The sequence below is a fragment of the Drosophila montana genome, unplaced genomic scaffold (genome assembly GCF_035044405.1).
Source record: "Drosophila montana isolate Dmon_TW-CO22-7 unplaced genomic scaffold, ASM3504440v1 contig_2178_1, whole genome shotgun sequence".
NCBI classification, from domain to species: Eukaryota; Metazoa; Arthropoda; class Insecta; order Diptera; family Drosophilidae; genus Drosophila; species Drosophila montana.
In genome coordinates this window covers 3,578,907-3,601,394 of record NW_026997075.1, presented here as the reverse complement: position 1 = coordinate 3,601,394, position 22,488 = coordinate 3,578,907, and the positions used below count along the sequence as shown (strand labels likewise).

At 41.9% G+C, this 22,488-nt stretch overlaps 3 protein-coding genes across 8 annotated transcripts in view; 1 reads left to right on the top strand and 2 right to left on the bottom strand.

The window, feature by feature from the left end:
* Window positions 1-12,297, bottom strand: part of Zdhhc8 (zinc finger DHHC-type containing 8) — a 30,314-nt gene extending 18,017 nt beyond the window's left edge. For 3 of the 6 annotated variants that reach the window (XM_064681176.1, XM_064681179.1, XM_064681180.1), the window contains exon 1: window positions 11,050-12,297. In XM_064681176.1, the coding sequence (XP_064537246.1) occupies window positions 11,050-11,141 (92 nt within the window). In that variant the 5' untranslated portion in view covers window positions 11,142-12,297. The remainder of the gene's footprint in view (window positions 1-11,049) is intronic. The other 3 variants (XM_064681182.1, XM_064681181.1, XM_064681178.1) reach the window with 2 other exon arrangements.
* An 899-nt stretch (window positions 12,298-13,196) lies between these two features.
* BCL7-like (chromatin remodeling complex subunit BCL7B-like protein) lies at window positions 13,197-14,475 on the top strand. Its single transcript, XM_064680959.1, has 2 exons — window positions 13,197-13,767; window positions 13,862-14,475. The coding sequence occupies exons 1-2, from the start codon at window positions 13,479-13,481 to the stop codon at window positions 13,978-13,980; spliced, it is 408 nt and encodes a 135-aa protein (XP_064537029.1). The 5' UTR covers window positions 13,197-13,478; the 3' UTR covers window positions 13,981-14,475.
* A 1,852-nt stretch (window positions 14,476-16,327) lies between these two features.
* The window catches only part of mgl (megalin), a 162,156-nt gene continuing 155,995 nt past the window's right edge, over window positions 16,328-22,488 (bottom strand). Inside the window, exons 9-15 of the mRNA XM_064680956.1 lie at window positions 22,272-22,483; window positions 21,805-22,211; window positions 20,222-21,726; window positions 19,840-20,152; window positions 17,568-19,754; window positions 17,240-17,487; window positions 16,328-17,167 (exon numbers count right to left, since the gene is read on the bottom strand). Coding sequence (XP_064537026.1) covers window positions 16,956-17,167; window positions 17,240-17,487; window positions 17,568-19,754; window positions 19,840-20,152; window positions 20,222-21,726; window positions 21,805-22,211; window positions 22,272-22,483 — 5,084 coding nt within the window. The 3' untranslated portion in view covers window positions 16,328-16,955. The remainder of the gene's footprint in view (window positions 17,168-17,239; window positions 17,488-17,567; window positions 19,755-19,839; window positions 20,153-20,221; window positions 21,727-21,804; window positions 22,212-22,271; window positions 22,484-22,488) is intronic.

Here is a 22,488-nt window from a genome sequence, read left to right as displayed (position 1 = left end):
ATGTATTTATTCTATGCACAGCTGTTCAGCCTTATTATCGAGGTATGCTTATGTATTTCATAGAAATATATGTAATAATATCACGCTCTCAATTGGAGTAAACGCACCTAGAGATATGTAAATAAGATATACATACATGTAAATATAATATAATACTGCATATACATATACCAACACTCTTTTAGCTTCGTGCTTGCTTGAACATATATGAAATCTGTCAAAAACACATCTGTACCCCGAAATAGCCGAGCTGCTTGAACCTGCGTCAAACCTTTTCATGCAAATAAGTCATGTAACAAACATATATAAAAAATTGCATCATTTTTGACCGGACATAAGGAAAAACGTGTCCAAAACTTAAAGCTAGAAGCAGTCGAGATGACAGTAGGTAGCACGGCGTTTTTTTTTTTTTAATTTTATTTTTTTGCTTTTGCTAGCTTTTTAATGTGTTATGACAGCCGGCGAAATTAATTTTGTTAGCCCCGCTTTGAATTTGGATGAGTGACTCGGAGGCAGAGCGACGTGCTCCGCGGCGTATGCGTAATATGTGTGTGAGTGTGTGTTCGTTTATCGCTAAAAATAATCTCGCTCAATGCTGCCAGCGTCGAGACGTGAAACATTTTTCCATTTCCAATTCCATTTTCTCTAGCCACCCACCCGCAAAAAAAACAAAAAACAAAAAAAGAAAAAAACTCTCAACCAACCGGTGCAGGAAGGGGAGCTGTGAGCCCCATCCCCCAAAACGGGGCCAACAAGTACTCGATGTGCTCTCGCTTGGCTCGCGCAAGACTTTGTGCGACATTTTGCATTGTGCCGCCGTCTGGTGACGTTTTTCCATTTATTTTGCATTTGACGCGTAGATTTTGTGCTAATTAAAATTTGTAATTTTGTAGCATGAAGAAGAGGTCGGCCCAGTTCCCCTCGAAACAAGCAACAGCCAACAACCAGCGACAGCGCCAACAGGAAGTCATTTTTCTTCTTGGCCAAAAGTTTTAGCCAGACTCACACTCGATTCATTTTTGTGACTAATACATAAACTCTATCAAAACAATTACATTTTACATTTGGTTTTTCTCTCTCATTTCAAACTTGAGCGACAAAATTGTCCAAATAGTTTCGCTCGCAATTGTTCATTTTCAGCTTTGAATTGGGAATTTAAAGTTGCGTTAGCTCTGCTCTACATATACATATAGATATATACATATATTTAGTCAATCAGGCAAATAGGAAATAAGGGTTCAGATTGGAATTTTAAGGCGTGGCACCCACATAAATGTTGCAGTAAATGCTAAAACAGCCGGGGCAATTCTTGAAGATGCTCTAGTTGAATAGACAAATCCTATGTCAGCATTTAAGAGAAGTAAAAACATTCTTTAAGCTATTTAGGAAAACGGATTTGTAATCTCTATATGTCTAGACATTTAATTGTTCCATCTAATATCTAACATGATAGCAATTATAAATAATATTAATCATATTTAACAACTTAAATAAGAATCATAAATCGTCACGCACAAATATTTCCGAGCTCACCTTTAACTTTTAAAAACTTCAACAAATAATGCTTGAGTAGCGCAGTGGGCTAAGCATCAGCACGATGAGCACAAAGATTTCGGATCGAGCCCCGTAAATTTTACCATCTGGCATATTTATATACATATATGTACCTATCATTAAGCTTTAAGCACCTGTAAATATGCATATGCCAAGCTTGTATATGCCACACTCGGGCCCTGGCCCACCCCAGGCTATGATTCGAGCGAATGCGTCGTCGACCACAAGCGTTTATCTAGTTTAAACAACAGTACATTTACCTGCAGGAAACATAAAACCTACGCAAAAATCAATATTCAATTGAGTTTGATTGGGTTATGATTGCCATTAAATTGCTTTACGGCAGAAACGAGTCAGGCGTGTTCTAGTTAAATAATTAAACAATTAGTTTTAACATTTTCTGCTTACACACTCACGACGATTAAAGAGCTAATGTTTCAAGAGAACTTATAGTTTTATAAGATTTAAAGTAAGCTACAAGACTTTCTTAAACGAAATGCATTAACTTATTGTTACTCGTCTAGACACTTTGGCCAATGAGGAACAAGTTGGGTTATTCTTAATTTAAACATTTTTTAGTATAATAGCGGGTAAAACCCGGCTCTGCACGTGGCACGTATAAAATAAATGTTCTCAAAAAGCTTTGAAAATGATGATGATCGGACGGTAAACAAAAAAACTTTCATACAAACGTTTTCCGCCAATTTACCACTGTTGCGGTTGGAATTTCCCAAATCGCTGAAACACGCATTTAATAAGTTCTCATGTAGAGCTTTGAAAATAAGTTTGAAGCAAATCGGACACAACTTAAAGCTTTGCCGAAAAAATCTTTAAATCGCATTCCCCTCGAAGAAGTTTGCATTCTGCGAAAAGTGTGAAACACGTCTCAAATGATTTTACATATAGATCTTTGGAAATGAATTGGATCGCGAAACGCCACCCACCAAATTTTTGACCCCCATTTCAACCAAGGAGGGATGGATTTTCCAACAAGTTCGAATCACCCCTCAAATGAATTTAAACAAAGATCTTTGAAAATGAGTTTGAGGTCGATCGGATGGTAAACAAAAAAGTTTCATACAAAAGTTTTTCGCGATTTTTCCACACTTGCGGGTGGAATTTCCGGAAACTCCGTCTTAAAGTGCAACTACATCACATAAGGTAACTACAGTGAAAATTGCAGATCCCTAGCTCTTACAGTTTGGGCTGTGCGTTGATCACCAGTCAGTCAGTCAGTCATTCAGTTCGTCAGTCAGTCAGTCATTTAGTCCGTCAGTCAGTCCGTCAGTCAGTCAGAACAAACAGTTTTATATATGGAGATATAGATTTTGTGATAAATAGTTTGATGTGTAAAGCAACGATCTGCGAAAATTGGTTAAAAAGAGTTGCATGTAACTTTTTTGCTAGCCATTTTTCAAAGATATTTGTGAAAATTTATTAGAAAACCACCAACCAATCCGCTGATTAGAAATGGAATTTATACGTTGAGCGGGAAATTTGTAACTTAATTGAAAATTGAAAAGAAAAACTTTGCCCAGGCAAGCTGGCAAATACCTGCCAGTATTTTTTAATTAAATACAATATTCTCCATTGTCTAATAAAGTATTTAAAGTCCCGCTACCTAAACGGGGTAGTTTCATAAATAACAGTTACTCGTATTAGCATTAATTTTAGCAACAGTGTCATAATTAAGTCAAATACCCTGTCATGTATTTCTTTTTGCCAGCCGTAATTGCTAAAATAACCAATATGAAAATAAAAATCGAACCGTGCATGCATAAATCAGAAAACCATCGCCCCAGCTTAGTTATGGCTGGTGTCATTGCTAGGTACTTGGTCCAATGACGACGTCATTGACGTTGAGCAAAACGTTAAGAAACGGCCACGGGAATCGGTAAGGGTAAAGGTAAGGGCACGGGCACGGGATCGGCAACGGGTACGGCAACTACGACGCCAACGTCAACGTAATTGCTATTTGAGTACGCGGCAAAGTGATGCGAATGTTAATGGGCATCGAAATGGAAATGGCAATGACAAACCAAGTGTAAATGGTAGGTGGGAGGTGCTGGTAGGTGCTGGTACGCAGTGCTTGCGTTTCCCTCTCCCTCTTACGCAATACATACGTATATATTCGTTACGATATAACGAAAACTTTGGAATAAACCATTTGAGCAGCTCAATTCCACACGCAGCTGCTCAGAAAAGCATCGCCAATCGTCTAACAAGAATAGCAACAATCCCCACATCCAGCCAAAGTCAAAGCTCAAACAGAACAGAGGGCATAGCCGAGAAATAGGTGTGCAAATGACACTTCAGCTCGACTCGACTCGACTCAACGCTTCAGACCTCGACTCGGTGCGGCTCAATTTAGCTCACAATCGATGACGGCGCTCCGCTGCTTTTGACGCTTTTGTTTATACCCTGCAGACTAGTTCGGAAAAAGCTGTACAATAAAGTTGTACGCTGAGAGGGACTTTCTGCGACTCCCCGCAGAGCAAACGCCAGGTCTTAGAGCATAGTTCATAGTTCAGTTCAAGTCTATTTAAATGTAGCTACAACTTCTTCCTCTTCACACAAAATAAGAAGAGTGGGTTTTTAATATATGCCGGCATTAAAATGTCATTTTTATGCTCCAAACATTTCATCCCGAAAACTATTTTCAAAGGTGAGCAGCTTGCTTCGTAGGTACTCAGCTAGTTACATAGTATGCTCTAGTTTAACATACCCCATTTGTTGCTGCACAGCTTTTAAATCTATGATGTGCGCGTGTGTGTGTGTCAGTGTGTGTGTTGTTTATGCTTTACTTGCTTTTGTTTATTGTTTCTCTATGCCAGTTTTCTATGCTTTGTGTGCTGTTGTTGAGGTTGGCGATGACCGGCGGATATTATCAACGCGATAGTAACAACAACAACTACAGCAACTACAGCATGCATATGTCTGTTTTTTTTATTATTATTATCAGCAAAAGTACGAGTCCGAGCAATGTCAGCGACGTCAACGTCGACGTCGACGGCAGCGTCAGAAATTTATTTTCATTAACAAGTTGACAAAACGTACGGAAAAGTCAGAAGGTATGGCAACAACAAAGCACAGAAAGAGATGGAGAGTCATATATATATATATGTGAGTGTGTGTGTGAGTGTGTGTTTAGCTGTGGGTGTGTGCACGCATACTACGCACATATCTGTGTGTGCATGTGTCGAGTATGTTTAAATGCATAATAAAATGTAAGCAAGCGACATTTTAAACGTTACAGGGTCTGCCAAACTGCAAGTTACCCTGTAGTAGTTCAGGGCAGAGTAGCCCATGTAACAAATTTACCTTATCTGGATTTTGTCAGAATACCTAACTGATTCTCATAATATTAAAGCTTATATTTTTACAGTTAACACAAATTCAATTAAAAAAACGGTCAGCAACAAAATCTTTATAAATAACTTTATGTTCTTGATAAAAATGGTAGCTTTTTATAAGAAATCGATAAGGCCTTAAGTATAAATATAATTTGGCCAATATGAATCATGGTGTCCACACTAACATTTTATCGTAACTGGACAATTTGTATTTGCAATCTGTTTCTCTAAAACCTATTGTCAAAAAAGCCTGAAAATCAATTCTCTTTTTTGCAATAGAAAAGAAATGAAGTTTGGAGTCTTATCGGCGAGGTATTCGAGTAGCTCTATCTGTGAGATATTTCAATTAAAATAGCTGCTAGTAAACCATTCTAAATACACAACCTGCGCACAATCTACAGCATTTGTTGTGCTCTGTTGCGTTTATGTGGGCGCAGGTGCGGCGATACGCCCTAAGCCACAATACTAGTTATATACAAAAGAATCGAATTCGAACAGAAACTTTGCATTATCGTGAAATACTCATAATAAAAAAAGAAGAGAAAAAGAAAAGCCGTGCAAAGTCAATAGCAAAAAGCTGTGGACTGGATTTGGCATCGGAATCTGTTTTAGCAGGTCACGCTGTTGGTTATGGGACGTTGCGGGGGCGTTGCCTGGTGGTCGAATTTGTTGATCTTTTTTTTTGGCCCTTAAGCATTAGAAGAAGAAAAATAAGAAAATGATTAAGTACATAAGAGACGGCCATAAACGAGGCAAAGAGCCCCAAACGAAAAGTTTTTGCCCGCATATTTGTCCGCTTTGTGAGCTCTGTTTGAAATTCGATTGTATCTCCAACTCAACATATTATATGTATGTGTATTATCTATCTATCTGTATACACGCATATATGCAAGATGTGTGCTCCACTCTGCGCCCGCGTATTATCTATCTATCTACATATATGCACGCACATATGTAAGATGTGTGCTCCACCCTGCGCCCGCCTCCTGTTGCTCTTTAACTCGAGCCCTGGGTCTAAGAATGTGGCCTAATTGAAGCCTTAAGCAAAGTTTGTCCTGATATAATTAGTCAAATGGTTTCAGCTTGGAGCACTTCAGGAACGCACACACACATGTGCCTACTCATGTCCGACAAAGGCGTACAACTGAGAGCTAAAGTGTCCCAAAATAGCATTACAAACAAGTCATTTGTGCGCCACTAATAAAATAAAAGCCAACATAATAACAAGAACAACAACAAGAACGAGGGATTCAATGGTCTCTTTGACGACCCAAAATCAAATTAAATCCTTGAAACGCTTTTAACACAAATTGCAACACTTAATTGAAACGGCTCGGCTTAAACAAGAAAAGAAATTAATTACAAATTTTACTTGCTTCATTTGTTGTCACTCGTCTCATACCATATTTTATTTTCACTTTGATCCCCAGTTGCACGCTTTCAAACTTATCCTTATACAGCTGATTGCTTTTATGTTTCCTTCAATTGCCCATAATAAAACAGGTAAGAGTACTCGACAGATACCCTGTACTTTTGTTGGAATTGATTGGTGATTTACACACATCTTCTTAGTTTGAATTATGATTAAAAGCTGATACAAACCGGCTCTGCACGGCATCTTAAATTTTTCACGCATTTTCCGACAGTTCTGGTGAATTTTGATAAAGAACGCTCATATCACTCGAAATGTTTTCACATAGCTACCAAAGTTAAGCGAAAGAGAGAGAGAGAGAGAGAGAGAGAGAGAGAGAGAGAGAGACTGAGAGTATACGCTATAATATTTTATAGCCCTCAGTGGGGTTGTCTCTTTCTATCTGCTTTGATATCCCTTATTTAAATGCTCTTGCGTAGGGCATATATTAAATTTAATTTACTTTGAACCTAGTCGCAATTAAATTAAATTTCATGTGACACAGAGCTGTCATCGCGACAATGGGGCCTGCGAAGGCAAAAGGCAGTAAAACTTTTCCATTACATCGTCGAGTGGGGTAAAATAATGTATGTATATATACAGAGCACATACATAAGTACATATACATACATATATAACATAAATAAATATAATATATATATATGTATATGCATTCAATTCGCCGTCATATTCCGTTCCGCTTATTTCTTTGTGTGTAAGGGACAGATTTGTAATGGTTTGAGGTCTTCCATTAATTGGAATATTTCTCAGAAATTGGTTTTCATGCAAGTGAGTGCATTTAATAAATATAGTCGGGTCGTAGTTCCAATAAGTTTTTCCACATTGTTGTTTGCTTATACTATCAGTATGGCCAACGGATTGGCCATCTGTTAAAATATAACTTGCATATGACAATAATAAGATAAGCATACATTTAAACAAGGTATTAAGTATAGTAAACTAATATTTACTCCCATCATGATTGTGGCAGTGACAATATGCAAATAATTTTATCTCTGTATCTCAAATGTCTACTATCGTTCTAGTTAGTTAAAACTTTAAAAACCAAAAACCATTTCACCTCATTAATTTGAATAAATGAAAATTCAATATAAAAGATAAACATAACGAGAAAGATGATCTATCTTGGCGCGCCGAAGATTTAATACCCTTGCAGACCGAACCTATTCATAATGCTCATAATGCTTTGCTCGTATCTAAAAAGCACAGGGAAAATAGTTAATGCCGAATATGGGTAAAATATCTAAAAAAAAAAGAAAAAGTTTTCTATCCAACAACTTAATTTTAGTCTGTTCTTTCCTATGACAGCTATATGATATAGTGGTCCGATCCAGTCGGTTCAGACATATGGGTGCAAAGTTTCATGACGATAGCTTTACAACTAAGATACTAGTTCGCAAAGAAACAGACAGACAGACATGGCTATACCGACTCGGCTGTTGAAACTGATCAAGAATATATATACTATATGAGGTCGGAGATGTCTCCTTCTATGCGTTACACTTTTCGAGACAAAATGATAATACCCTCTGCAATCCTCAAAAGTATTACATTTTTCTTTATTAATTAACGTCGTTTGATTTAGGTAACTATTTTTCTCATGGGAAAACAGCCTGTAAACTCTTGTTTATTTCGGGCAAGTTATAAATCAATACATATATTTATATGTATATGTTTTTCTATTTAATTGTTCTTTGTCATACATGAAAATAAAAACAATTATTCATGCAAAGGACAATTACCAATACTAACTAAGAAATCGAAAATGGAATTGGGCGTTAACAATAATAATTAAAATTGTTCTTTTGATTTGCTCGTGAATGCACACGTTTTTTTTTGGCAATTTAAACGTCTTTGTGTATGGTTAAGGTAAACATGAATTTTACACATACTTTCATTTATGACTTCACATGTGACTTCGTCAAGAAAAAAATATAAACGTGCTTTAAAATATTAACTTCCATTTTGATGTTAGGGTAGGGGTGCAGGGAGTAGTTCAGGCGGCAAGTATTAAAGGAAAAGCTATTCCAATTAAATTTAGAAATTGAGAAAGTTTATGTTCGCTTTTGCCCGTGAATTGGTCACTTGAATGGAATAATCAAATAGATAACAGCAAAAAGCTGACACCGCAGTCTGTATGCATGTGTGTGTGTTTGTGTGTGAACGCGCTTTGGGCAACTGGTGGAAAATTCGACACCGTCGCAAGGCAAATCGCTCAGCAGCGGTTTCTACAATTTCAACGGTTGCCTGGTGCTCGCTTTGGAAGGTGGTGGGCGTGTGGTGGGGGAGGGGGAGGGGGCAAGGTGAAACAAATGGTGTGACCATCGGTGGGGAATGGCGGCCACAGTGTGGAGGTTGGAGGGGCGGATGGGGAGGGCAAGCGTTAAAGTGACGCATTTAAACGGTTCTTGTTGCTGTAGCTGCTATCGGTCTGCCCCAATACATATGAAACGTGTATGTATTTATACATATACATGTATGTATACATATACATATATATATACATTTAATGCTATTGCTGTGCGTTTTCATTATATACATATATTAATTTTTTTGTTATTTTGTTGATGCTCGCTCTGCTCACAATTTTCGCGTGCTTGGCGCGTTTTGTTTTGTTGTTTTTTTAAATTTTCAGGGCGCGTCGTCATCGTTGTTGGGGGTTGGTTACACTTGATGGTTTCGTTATACCCTGTACCAATTAAAAAAAATTTATTTACAAGTAGAAGGCAGTAGAAGACATCGCGGAACCTATTTAGTCTTATCGCAGTCAATCTTTATTGCATTCGACAGCATGATCAACAGTAAGATTAAAAGAATTTTTTTTTATCAGTTACTTTTTTAATTTCTTACAAAATATAGAGAGTAGATAATGGAGAAGAAAAGAGCATAGCCGCAGTTTGCGGGGTATTTGTGTGGTATTCTATGTACTGGAGAATTGATTACAGGGTATCTGCTGGTCGTGGCCCCTTATACGTTCGGCCGCACAACCTGTGGCATTCGCGTGCCAAACAATGGCCATAAAACGTCCAGCTGGCCCAAAACAAAGCATTGCCGTCAGCCATCATTGTTCCAACATTTGAAATTCAAAACGATCGTCCGCCACGACCTCTCCCCTCTGCAGCGCCAGAATGTCCATAAGTTTAATTCCTAAAAAAAAACAAATACTTGGCCTCCTGAAGTTAACGCACAAACGCATCGCCGTGCCTCGCCATCCCATCCCTTAAGCAGAATCTAAGCGAAACATGAACCAAAACCAGCCTAGGCCCAAAACCAAATCTGATCCAAATGCAAATCTGGATCCTTAAAATCAGAACGAACGCCACATCCCGCACATATGAGGCGACACGCGAGATATCGTATGACCCGGCATTGGTAATTCAATTAAATAAGAAATGAAAAGAAGACAAATGTCGAGTATAACTTAATGAATCAATTCTGGCTGAGCTGGCATATTGGACGGGGGAAAGCGATACTTGAATTAAAATGCATTTTACAGGGTATATTGACAAATCAACAAATTGAATCACACATTTGGTTCGCTTTTCTTGTTTTTTTTTTCAGAGAATTCGAAATGCCTAATTGGTATTATATTATATACGTATATATAATTTCTACCGTGCATATCGATATAAAAATAAGTGAAACTCGTTCAGCGAATGAGAAAATATATTTTTGAGGCGAAGTTTCGACATTTTTAACATGAACAAAAATACTTTCGTTTCCACTAATTTTCCACACTTGCAAATTAGTGGAAACGGAAGTATTGAAGATTTTTATTCATCTAATAATCTTCAAGCTCGTATCCAAACCTCAACATGTTAAAATCTATAAAAGTAGTTTCACATATTTCGGAAATGCCCCATATGATCGGAAAAATGGTGAAACACCCCACGCCACGTTCTGTCCATTCTCTCAATTGGGTTGGCATGTTGATTCCTCTTTTTGTTTTGTCGGTTGATTTACCCCTGATTGCAATTATGCATTTTCCCATTGCTCCTTCTCCGCCCGCTGTACTTTCCACTCCATCTCCAACTGCTCCACAAGGGCCAAAGTCATTGGAAAACTATTTGCAAGCCGAGCAACCCCACAATAACAAAAACAATTGTGAGTCGGGGGATGACTGATGGTGCCCTGATGTCCTGATGCAGCTTCGTTATTGTCCACGAAAATGAACGTAAAGTGAAAAACGAATAATGAATGACGAATTCCGTCGCAGACCCAGCCCAGTAAGGAATAAAAATCGCAAGAAAAAGACAAGAATGTTCCGGTTAGGAGATACCCTGTACCCTGTACCGACTAGCTTGCATACATTACAAGAAAACAAATGCGAGGAAAAGTATAATATCCCTGCGCCTGTTACATACTTTGGCATGTCCTTCAATGGGTACAGGGTATAGGAATCTATATACATATATACTATTTATGTGGATATTCATAACATATTCTATTAAATTTTACAGATATAATATTTAAAAATTATTCAAAACTATCAATAAGAAGAAAAGGGACCAAAAGTTGCCCAGCCTAAAGCTATATTTACGCCATATACCCATTTTTAAAATGTAATTGAAGAGAACTTTGCGGTTGGTTACATTTTGAAGGTCGGTAATTCGAGAGAAGTAAATATAACCGATAATAGATATTTTAAGTCAAGCACCCATCTGTATGTTCGCGCACATAATTAAATAGAGCGTATATTTGGATACTTACGGATAAAAGAAGAAGAGAAATGTTGTAAGTAGCAGCACAATCCATGCGAAAGTCGCCGGAATGTAACGGGTTTTCACATCGCATTTGGGCATTGTGTTGCTGCTTTTGTTGCTGTTGTTGTTGGTGCAACGTCAGTTGGTGTCGCCGTTTTGGAACTTGTGACGATGATGATAATGATAATGATGATGGTGGTGATGATGATGATGATGATGATGATGACTGTCGATGCAATAGGCGATAGCTTGATAGCTCGATGACGATGACGATGACGTAGCGATGCCGGATCGTGTGCAACTGCAAGTGCGACAGACAGAAAACAACATAAGAGACGTAGAGGCGAGACGAGGCGAGGCGACGCGTGAAATGGGATCAAGTGAGCGATTGTTGTAGTTGCTGCTGTTGGTGTTGTTTTCCAGCTTCAGCTTCAGCTTCTCACTGTTATAATTTGCTAGCGTTTTGTTGTTGCTGGCTGCGAATTAGGCGGTGTTATAAAAACACATCGTCACACACATACACACACACACGCACGCACACATACATGCACCTACACCCACACGCACACATGCACACATATACACAGCGTGGCGGCGGGGCAAGCGGCAAACGCGATTTTTGCTTTATCCAAATGAAAACTATTTGAATTGTTTGTTCTTGGCGTTAGCTAACATCGTTGTTGTTGTTGCTGCTGCTGTTGTTGTTGTTTTCGTTGCCGTCTTCGCCCTTTTAGTAAATTTGTATGCCGTTAGTACTCCTGTTTTTCTTGTCTTTCTTGTCGCGCCTGTCACCCGTTTTGCTGTCGTTCGTTGTTCTTGGTTCCCACCTTGCGTTCATTCGTTTCGTTTGCGTTTTTGCTTCTTTCCTGCTGCCGCTGTTGCTTCTTCTTATTCTGGCTTTTTAATGCTTTTTTCTACACACACGCACGCACGTTGTTGCTATTGCTGCAACTTTTTTTTTGCGATATTCCTCGCCGTTCGTTCGCTTCTCTTCCCCTCTTTCCTTTCCACAGCACACCACACCGCTCCGCACACAAACGATGATGGTGGCGTTGCCTGCAATATCGTGCGCTTAACTTTCAGTCGAAAGCCAAATCCAAATGCACATACATCACTTGCGAATCGTTCACTTTATGTTTGCCTTTCATTCCAATTATGCACTTTTGGGTATATATATATTTACGAAAAAATAAATAAAAAAAATAACCACAACAACGCGCTGCGCATAATTTCCTCGCCCGTCGTCTGTCGAAAAAATTGGCTTCTGTAAATGCAATGTTAAAGCCAGTACAGGCTAACATCATGTAAGTGGCTTTTATGCCTATCGATAGTTTCTCAATTGTTCAACACTATTAATCGAGTAAAAATAGTTACCAATAAAAATAAAAGACTTATTTATTAAGCTAAAAAGACTTTTTTACTAAGCGTATTTAAATACGAAAAATAGCAATACTAATTCCAAATAGTTGGTTGTAATATATTTTTATAAAATTATAATATGAATATCGGACAGTATCGCAGCATCGACTACATGTCTTACTTAAAACTTATCGACACTGTTCGAATGATAAGCAAATATAAAAATATAAAACTTTACAAGAAATTATAAGAATAAACATATCAATATCAGCATTGGACCTTTCTTTATGTTTGAATACTTTAAGTTCATTCATAAATTAAGAGTACGTCCTTAATCGATTCCGATAATAATGTAGTTGTCTTGCACACGTGCAGAAGCTGACTGCTATTGCACGGTGTGCTTAATATCGGTTTTCTATTATAAAAATTTGTGTATAATTTAGTTTATAAAATATTACTGACTGACTGTAAGCTCCGACGTTAAATATAATGTTTTGTTACATTAATAAAACATTTTTTTGTTTTATGAAAAAGTCATGTAACGCTCCCTCGATTGTATTATCGAATAATTTCTGGTGATGTGCCGATTGAAGCCGGACCATTGTAATTGTTTATATTCAAATATCTTTTTATAGTAAATAAAAATCTAACAATAATCGATATAAGACAATATGCTATTACAATCAAGAACACTATTGATCTATGTCATAATATTTAAGTATCGCTACACATAATAATGTTTCTTCATTTTTGTATATCGATACATCGCTTTGTTGCAATATTTATCAACATACTCAATTGAACAGAAACTTTTCAACACTTACCTACAAATGTATTTTCGCTTCTCGCTTTAATTCAGATTTCCGAAGAAACATTTTCACAAACATTGGAAAGAGAAGCCTATCATTACTGTTCGATTCAGCACAACAGCACTGTTAGGGGCAGTGGCTCAGCACGTTACCAAAGTTGTAAAATATCTCCGCTTGTAAAGCTGGCCCGCGTTGTTGCCGACTAAGCTGCAACATTACCACCGCCGTCTGGCAGACGCCACCGCCCCACTCACAGATTTTGCCCAACATGTCACGTAGTGTGCGCGCCGAGACACGCAGTCGCGCTAAGGATGATATCAAGCGCGTCATGCAGGCCGTGGACAAGGTGCGGCACTGGGAAAAGAAGTGGGTGACCATTAGCGATACGACTATGAAGATCTACAAATGGGTGCCCATTTCGTCCAACAGCGAGAAAAAGACAAAGCTACAGCTAAACAACAAGATCAGCGACAAGGAGAACTCCCAGAAAGGCACCCCCACTCCGCCGCAAATAACGCCCAGCTACGCCGGCCTCACCGCCGAGGACTCCAATACTTGTGAGTGTGTGGTGCAGCAGTACAGTGGGCTCTAATGTGTCGTGTCCTAATCGCAGTGTATGTCATTTATAATGTTTCCCTTTGCCACTTGCAGGTTTCTCAGTGGTGAGCGACAGTCAGGGAGCTGATTTCGTCTCCAGCATGCCCTTCTCGGAGGACTCCAATTCCCAGGGCAGCGACGGGCCGGTGAAGCGCCTAAAAACGAGTGATTAGCTAGACATGCACATTCACACCACATATATCAGCTAAGTACATTGCACACACCCATGCATTGTAGTGTGCCAGCGTGCTGTGAGTGTGTGTATATGTGTGTGTGTGTGCGTGTGGATGTCGGTGTAATTTATATTTTTTTCTTAAAGATCTAAGCTAAAAATTACGTTTATAAGTAAGACGATTATCATCTGCCTCACCAAGACTTAAGCAATTCTCCTAAAAGTCTAAACATAAGTTAATACAACCTAATGACATACATGTAACTATGCATAACTCTGATTGTAAACATATAGATAATAGTATAATACACATTTATGATGCAATCCTTTATGCACATAGTTTAGCTTAAGACAGTCTTCTTGTATACTGTAAAACTAACGCTGTCGCAATCGAGCGAACTTTTTGTCCCTTATGTCTAGGCCGTAGTATTTAGCACAAATAATTATATCAATTTATTTATTTGCACAAACAATAAAACAAACAAACAAAAAGTAATCACTGACTGCTTCCAACCCGGAATTCCAATTATGCTTTAACTGTGAATCAAACCTTAAAACAAACTAGTCCGAAACAATTGAAACCGAACCAAGGATGGCTCGGTTCAAAATAAAAAAAAAATGTTCGATTGAGTCCCAGTCGAAAAGTGTCAAGCCCTTTGGCCCCGTTGGCATTTATCAAACCATATTTGATAGATACCAATTTCAGGTTGTGTTCAAATTTAGCCCGCATCTTGTGTATGAAAATATTTAAATAATGTACAATATTTTCAGTGCAGGGGCAATTGTAAAATAACTGAATTCGCATATGATGTTTTTTTTTTACATTTTTCTTTTATTATTTTTTATTTTAGTTTTTTCTTTAGTTTTTCTTTTTGTATAATAAAAAAAAATTAATTTCATTCAACAAATAGTTTTCTTTCACTTGACATTAAATATACATACTCTCTTCATATCTTTTCACAATTTATATATATATATATATATAGATTTATATAGATGCAAGGCCAGCCAGGTTGTCTAATAGGCAGATGCCGTCAACTTGGTTGGAAAAGCGTACATATACATACATATTTAGTTCATCTTTCACTAAAATTTATGCTAAAAACACGCTTAACTGAAAGGAAGCACAGATTTGCACGAGTTACAAAACTTTTGATCGACCAAACAAATTACAGAGAAACGAAGAATTAAAACATTACATAGTTAAAATATTTAAACAAAAAAAAAAAAGGTTAATTACACACGCAAACAAAGCTTCGCTTTTGTTCTACAAGCAAAATATATTTTAAAAAAATATAATAAGTAAATTTAAATACCAAAATTTTAGAGAGGCTGACAAACTTCAACATGGATCATGCACTATGGAATGTCTTGGAATGTTTACGCATATAAAACTTAACCACAGGAAAAAAAATGCAAATGTAGCACAGACAAAAATTACTTTAAAATATTTAATGTGTGTAATAAAATAAATATTAAATTATACGCATTTAACTACATACTTTCATTTGTTTAAACTTGTAAGCACAAAAGTGTTATGTTCTTTTTTTCTTGTTGTTGTCGCCTGTTTTGTATTTATGTTTTTGACATTTATGTTATTAAGCTTGCTTTTTTTTTGTTTGTTTTTGTTTTTAGAAAAATATAAATTTTCCGCTTGAAGGGTTTGTTATTGCTGTGTTGTTGTTGTGGCTTAGTTTTTGCTTTTTGTATTTATTTTTGTTTTGTTTTGTTTTGCGCTGGAAAAATGACGCTTAGCTTATAAATGATGCCTGCCTTTTGTTTAAAGTTTAAACAAATACAAATTCACATACATACATACATTTAATTATATCGTCGCGTTGGTTTTTGCCTGGTATACATATACACATAGAATGATATATATATATATATATAGTTAATATTGTCATTTAGCGTTCAGAAAAATATATTCTATGCCTTTTTACAAATTCATTTTATTTTTTTTTTTGCATTCTGGCGCAAAAATGGCTTAAAAAAAACAGTTTGGCTTTACAAAGATTTGTTTAGTTTTTCTTTTCATTTTTTGTTTTTGTTTTTTATTTGCTGTGTATGTGTGTGTGTGTTTGTGTATGTGACACAAAGTGCCTCTGAATATGGGCCTCAAAATTTTACTCTTAAAATGGTTTTGTTCGGGCGCTTAAATTTAGAGATTCGCTGGCTTTTTTCTTCGGCCGTGTCCCGGGGGCGCTTCAGCTTAGAACCGAATTGGCGCCGCCTAACTTAGTGTACATAGTGTATATAGTGTGTATAGTGTATAGTGTATAGTGTATAGTGTGTATATATATATATGTATATATATATATAAATTTATATAATAATAATTGCAACAGTTTGTTTATTTTTTTTTTTTTTTTTTAGTTTAACGGAGCACAGTTTGCTTTCAATTCGTCTCCGAAGGATATGTTTGCGTAAAATATGTAAGCGCGGGCCAGGGTTAGTGGGGGTAGTGGGCGGAGGCGGCGAAGGGGTGCAGCAAATATACATATACATATGCACATATATATGCATGCACATACAACTATTAATATTGGAATATGTATGCACGGGGAACATTTCCCAGTTTATTTCTTGAGCTGGGAATACCCAATCCCATGGCGACAGTCGACCTAGCAGCTGTGGTCTATGCCTCGACATATATCATATATACGTATATATGGATTGATATATCAAACTTTAGACTTTTGTGGTTAGTTTTGTGGTGCCCTCGCTGGCGGTGGCATGCCAAGATTTGAGATGTTTGCTCTGTCCCTGTTGTGGCTTCTGTTGTTGTTGTTGCTGGTGTGGTTGTTGTTGTTGTTGTTGTTGTTGTTGCTGTTGTTGTCTTTGTTGCTTCTGCTGTTGTTGATGTTGGTTGGGTCGGTGCTATGCGTGCAGCGGATAACTGTTGGGCCGCGCCTGCGCCCGCTGCTGACGGCGACAGCTGAGCGGTCGCGATACCGCTGCCTGATTCGCTTTATATCAGCACTCTGACTTATCCTCCTCCACCAGATACTGTGTATCCTTGCCGGTGTCAGCTGATGGGTCCAGCTCCCGTGTGCGCAGCTGCAGCTGCGGTGATGACTTGTGCGTAATGCTGCTGGGCGCAATGATAGCCGAGGCGGGCTCCGTAAAGGAGCCAGAATGGCCCATGGCCTTTGACTTGGACGGTTCCTGTGGCACATCGTAGATGCCTGGTAATGTGCGAATATCGGGGGAAACGTTTAGCTTAATAATGTCGATTCATTTTTATACATCCCACTTACCTGAGCCATTGCTCATGCCCGGATCGTTGGTGGTGCCTAGCTGTACAGCATCGTACATGGGATTGGCAAAGTCGCGCGCCTTGTTGGCATTTACCGTCTGCAGGTTGTAGCCTTCAATGGGCGCCATATCATTTCCGCCGGGTGCCGAGGCGCCAGGGAATCCACTCTCGCTGAACTCCACGTTGGAGCCGTGCCGGAATGTGACGCTCTGGGACGATGTCATTGCGGGCATGCGTGCCAGCTTGCCGCTGTTAAAATAATAAATAAACAAAGGGTCGCATCATTTCGCTCAAATCGTATTGGGGGTAATCACTTTTGGGGTACTTACAAGGGTCGCTTGCGGATAACATACCAGGCGCCGACGGCAGCCATCATGACAAGCAGTATGACCATGATAGGCACCACGACAGCGGTAACATTGGCGCCGCCATGACCAAAGGCACCCGTCGTGCTGCGCTCGCAGTGCTCGCCCTTAAAGTCGGGCAGGCACTCGCAGTAGAGCTCGCCGCGATCGTCCTCCTTGCAGAGGCCGCCGTTCTGGCAGGGGCAGATGCGTGGAGCGGGTCGTGGTCGCTCGGCAGCCGCATCGCAGATAACCTCCGCGGTGCTGCGATGCGAGGGCAGAGGACCGGAGGTATCTGGGCAGGCGCAGCGATGTCCCCCAGGCACCAGCAGGCACAGATGTGAGCAGCTGGATTCATAGCACGGATTTCGCAGCGAGGTGTTGTAGCGTTTCTCGTGGTAGACCTTGAGGCCGGACGGATTGACGAGGTTGCGATGCACCACCACCTGAACGCCGCGGCCAAATTTATCCTGGCGCAGCAGCTCGCCCGTATCGCGCGTGACCCAGAACATGTTCGACTCGAACAGATCAAGCGAGACGGGATGGCGCAATTGGTCGCCCTTGACGATAGCTTTGCGGCGCGAGCCGTCGGCACGCATGGACTCGATGGCATTCAGCTTGGTGTCCACCCAGTATATAATGTGATCCTGAGAGTAGTCTATGGTCAAGCCAGCGGGATGACGTATTTGCTCCGTGATTAACGGCCGGCGCTTGGAGCCATCCATCCAAGAGACCTCAATCTTGGGCGCGGAGCCCGCATCGGCCCAATAGATGCGTCCAAGTTGTGGATTCACCGCTATGGAGGTGGGCACCTCTAGGCCGGCATTCACAATCGATCTGCGATAACGTCCGTCCGTTTTGGCCACCATGACGCGACCACGCGGCTTGGAGCCGGTGCGGTCCACTTCGGCCCAATAGAGATTCGAGGCCAGCCAGTCAACAGCAACAGCCGTCGGCTTGGAGCCGCCCTTCATGTTGAGATCCTGGGCAAAACCGATTTTCGCCTGTCCGTCCAACGCATTCACCATGTAGGAACGCTTGATGGTCTTGTCATAGCTATCTGCCCAAAACACGATCTGTTGTTGGGCATCATAGTCAAGAGCCTCGATGCGCTTCTCGGATGCAATCACATCGAATTCCTCCTTCTTCTGCAAATCCAGGCCGCGTATCTCTGGCCCATTGGCAAAGACCAGCACGACATCCTCCTTCTCAGCCTTGCATACCCCGCTGGCGCCATCCGACAGATGGAAGCCCTCGCGACAGCTGCAGGAGTAGGTGCCGTTCATGTTGTGGCACTGATGCGAGCACGTGTGCTGCCGCGTCGCGCACTCATCCACATCGGCGCACTTCTTCTTATTATCTGGCGCAATGATATAGCCCGGATAGCAGGTGCAGATGTAGCCGCCGTCTGTTAGATTGTGGCAATGATGCTGACAGCCGCCGCGACTCTGCTCCGAGCAGCTGCTCGTATGGTGGCAGCCCAGCTCATCGCTCGCATCACCGCAATCGTCGGAGTAATCGCACACCTGGGCGCGCTCGATGCAGTGCTTGTTGGCGCACTGGTACTGGGTATACAGGTCGCAGGGCTTCTGTTTGCTGGCGCACAGCGTCATGTTGTTCTCGTCGCTGCCGTCGCCGCAGTTGTCGATACCGTCGCAGATCTGGTAGCGGGCCACGCAACGATGGTTGGTACACTGGAAGCGCCGCAGCGTGTCGCAGTTAAAGTCACTGCAGACCTTTGGATCCTCATCGCTACCATCGCCGCAGTCGTCGGTGCCGTCGCACAGATCGGTCAGAGAGACGCACAGATTGTTGTTGCACTGGAAACGCGACTCCGGGCAGAACCGTCCGCCTGGGAATCGAGGCGGGCAATCAACCTCGTCAGACATGTCGCGGCAATCACGATCCCCATCGCAGCGGAAATAGCTGGCAATGCAGTGCCCGGAGGCGCACTGGAAGGTGCCATTCTTGCACTGATATCCCTCGCAGCTCATCTCATCCGAATTGTCCCCGCAGTCGTCCTCATGGTCGCACTGCCAGCGCGATGAGATGCACTTGCCATTGCCGCACCTGAACTCCGATTCGGAGCATTCGCGATAGCGTCCCTTGCAAATTGCATCGTTCTCATCGCTAGCATCGCCGCAATCATCCGCAAAGTCGCACATCCATTGCCTGAAAGAGAAATAAAATTGATGATGAACCGGAAAGGGGAATTGCTGCATTGTACAGCTTTCGATTTGGTTAAAAAACTACTCACTTGGGTATGCAGCGATTATTGCCGCACTTGAAGTCCGTCTCCGCGGAACACTTGGGACAGTTCTCTGGCAGCTCGTCGCTATTGTCGCGGCAATCGTCCTTGCCATCGCAGAACAGCCACTTGGGTATGCAACGGTAGTTCGACTGACCCGGGCAACGCTGCCAGCCAGTGGTGCAGTTGCGTTGCCGGCACATATACGCCGGCTCGTCGGAATCGTCACCGCAATCGTTGTCAAAGTCACACATCCACAGCTGCGGTATGCAGCGTCCGTTCTTGCAGGCGAACTCTGTTTCTGGATCGCAGCTACGCTTATCTGTTGGCAGATTAGTTAGACGGATTCAATTATATATAGATAGATAGATAGATAGATCATAATACTTACGGCAGACCAGGGGATCCTCGTCGCTGCCATCCTTGCAGTCGGCGTCACCGTCGCAGCGCCAACTGTCGAGTATGCATCGGCCGCTGGTCTTGCACTTAAAGTCGGAGAGCGGACAGGGTAGGTCGCAGTTTTGCTCGTCGCTGCCATCGCCGCAGTCGTCGACGCCGTCACAGATGGTTGCCGATGGGGTGCAGTTGGTGTTCTTGCATTGGAAAGTGCCTGCGCGGCAGTGGCGCGGTGCACAGGTGGTTGGCTCATCGGAACCATCCTTGCAATCCTTTTCGCCGTCGCACTTCCAGAACCAGGGTATGCATTTCTCGTCGCTGCCACCGCAAAGATGCTGACCAGATGTGCAGTTGGCTATACAGGTCTTGGAGTCGCGGGCCAGATAGAATTGATTGGGGCAGGCGCACTTGTAAATGGGCGCACCCTCCTCAATGTAGCCCTCGATGTTCAGGTATGTGGACTCCGGTGGTGGCGCAATCAGGCAGAGATGCGAGCATCCGCCGTTGTTGGTGCCGCAGGGATTGGTGTAGGGCAACTGGCGCAGCGGATGATTAATGTGCAGATCGTATGGACGATGGGTTGTATTCCGGAGCACCGTGTAGTTTGCGCCATGGAACTTATTGGCACGCACAATCGCCTTCAGATTCCAATCGCTCCAGTAGATAAAGTCATCGAAGAGGCTCAGGGCGAACACATGCGGCACGCTGTTGCCAGAGAGCACAATGTGCCGATGGCGACCCTCCAGATCGGTGTACGCAATGTAGTCCAAATGCGCATCGGCCCAGTAGATGCGATCCGTAAAATAGTCAATCGAAAGTGCATTGGGCCAGGCGATGCCGTCATTCCAGTTAAGAATGCGTGTAAAATTGGAGCCATCCATACCCATTTTGGCTATGTAGGCCTGCAGATGCCAGGACGTGAAATACAAGTATCCAATGCCCGGATGCACGACAATAGCGCGAGGATCGACAACGCCGCTGCGCAGAGTCTTGCGCTTGGTGCCGTCCAGCTCGGAGACATCCAGATTCTTCGAGTGCCTGTCCAGCCAATACAGCTTGCGACCCACCCAGTCAATGGCAATGCCCTCCAGGCCGTGCGAATCGTGTCGGATGACAGCTTCCCTTTCCGTCGGTAGATCATCATTGGCATCCGAATACTTGGCACGGAATATGGTCTTCGCCGTCACATCGCAGAAGTACATGTACTGTTCCTTGATATCGAAGTCTAGGGCCACCACGTTCATGAGATCCTGGTGCATGAGGTTATATTGATGGCCATCCACGGACATGTTGCGTACGTAATACTTGTTGGTGAAGATCAGCCAGGGCGGAATGTTGTCCTTCCGCTTGCACGTGTGCTCATCATTCTGGCGCTCATAGTAGGTCTCGTCGCACTTGCAATAGAAGCTGCCCGGCGTGTTGGAGCAGTGCTGCGAGCAGGCACCCGGCTGTTCCAGACATTCATCTACATCCGCACATGCCTTGCCGTCGGCCAAAAGCCTTTAAAACATTACCAGAGAGATTGGCAAAGGTTAACAAGGAATCGGACGGAATTTTGTCTCTGAGCTAGATACTTACTTATAACCTTCGTTACAGTCACAGTAGTAGCCGGTGAGCGTGTCCACGCACTTGTGACCGCACTGATTGATCTCGACCTTGGCGCACTCATCCACATTGCAGTGGGCCGGCTCGTCAGACTCATCCGTGCAGTCGGGCACTTTGTTACAGACCAGACTGTAGTCAATGCATTGGCCGTTGGTGCAGGCAAACTGTCCCTGGGCACAGGTGGTGTTCTCCTTTTTGCAGTCCACCTCATCCGAATGGTCACCACAGTCATCTTCGCCATCGCATCTGTACTGATTGCGTATGCACTTGAAGTTCTGGCATGTGAACTCCAGCGGTGAGCACGTCTTGTACTTGGAGTTGCAGAACTTGCCCTCATCAGTGCCATCGCCGCAGTCGTTGTCATGATCACAGATCCAGCCCTGCAATTGCATTATTTCAAATAAGATTCTCCTTTTAGCTATGGTTTATGGAGATTGTACTTTGTTGATGCAGCGACCGTTGCCGCAAGTGAACATATCCTCGCCGCACGGCTGTTGGGTAGCACAGTTGTGCAGCGTCGTGTTCTCGTCAGCGCCGTCGACACAGTCTGGATCGCCGTCACAAATCCACTTTTTGGGTATGCACTGGGCGCGCTGCCAGGACTTGTTCTCCACGCATGTGAATTCCGTTTCCTCGTCACACTTGCGATCGTCTGGA

Coding starts and splice junctions, on each gene's coding strand:
- BCL7-like (XM_064680959.1), top strand. CDS start 13,479: ATGTCACGTAGTGTGCGCGCCGAGACACGCAGTCGCGCTAAGGATGAT. Junction 13,768..13,861: donor CGCCGAGGACTCCAATACTT/GTGAGTGTGTGG, acceptor TGCCACTTGCAG/GTTTCTCAGTGGTGAGCGAC.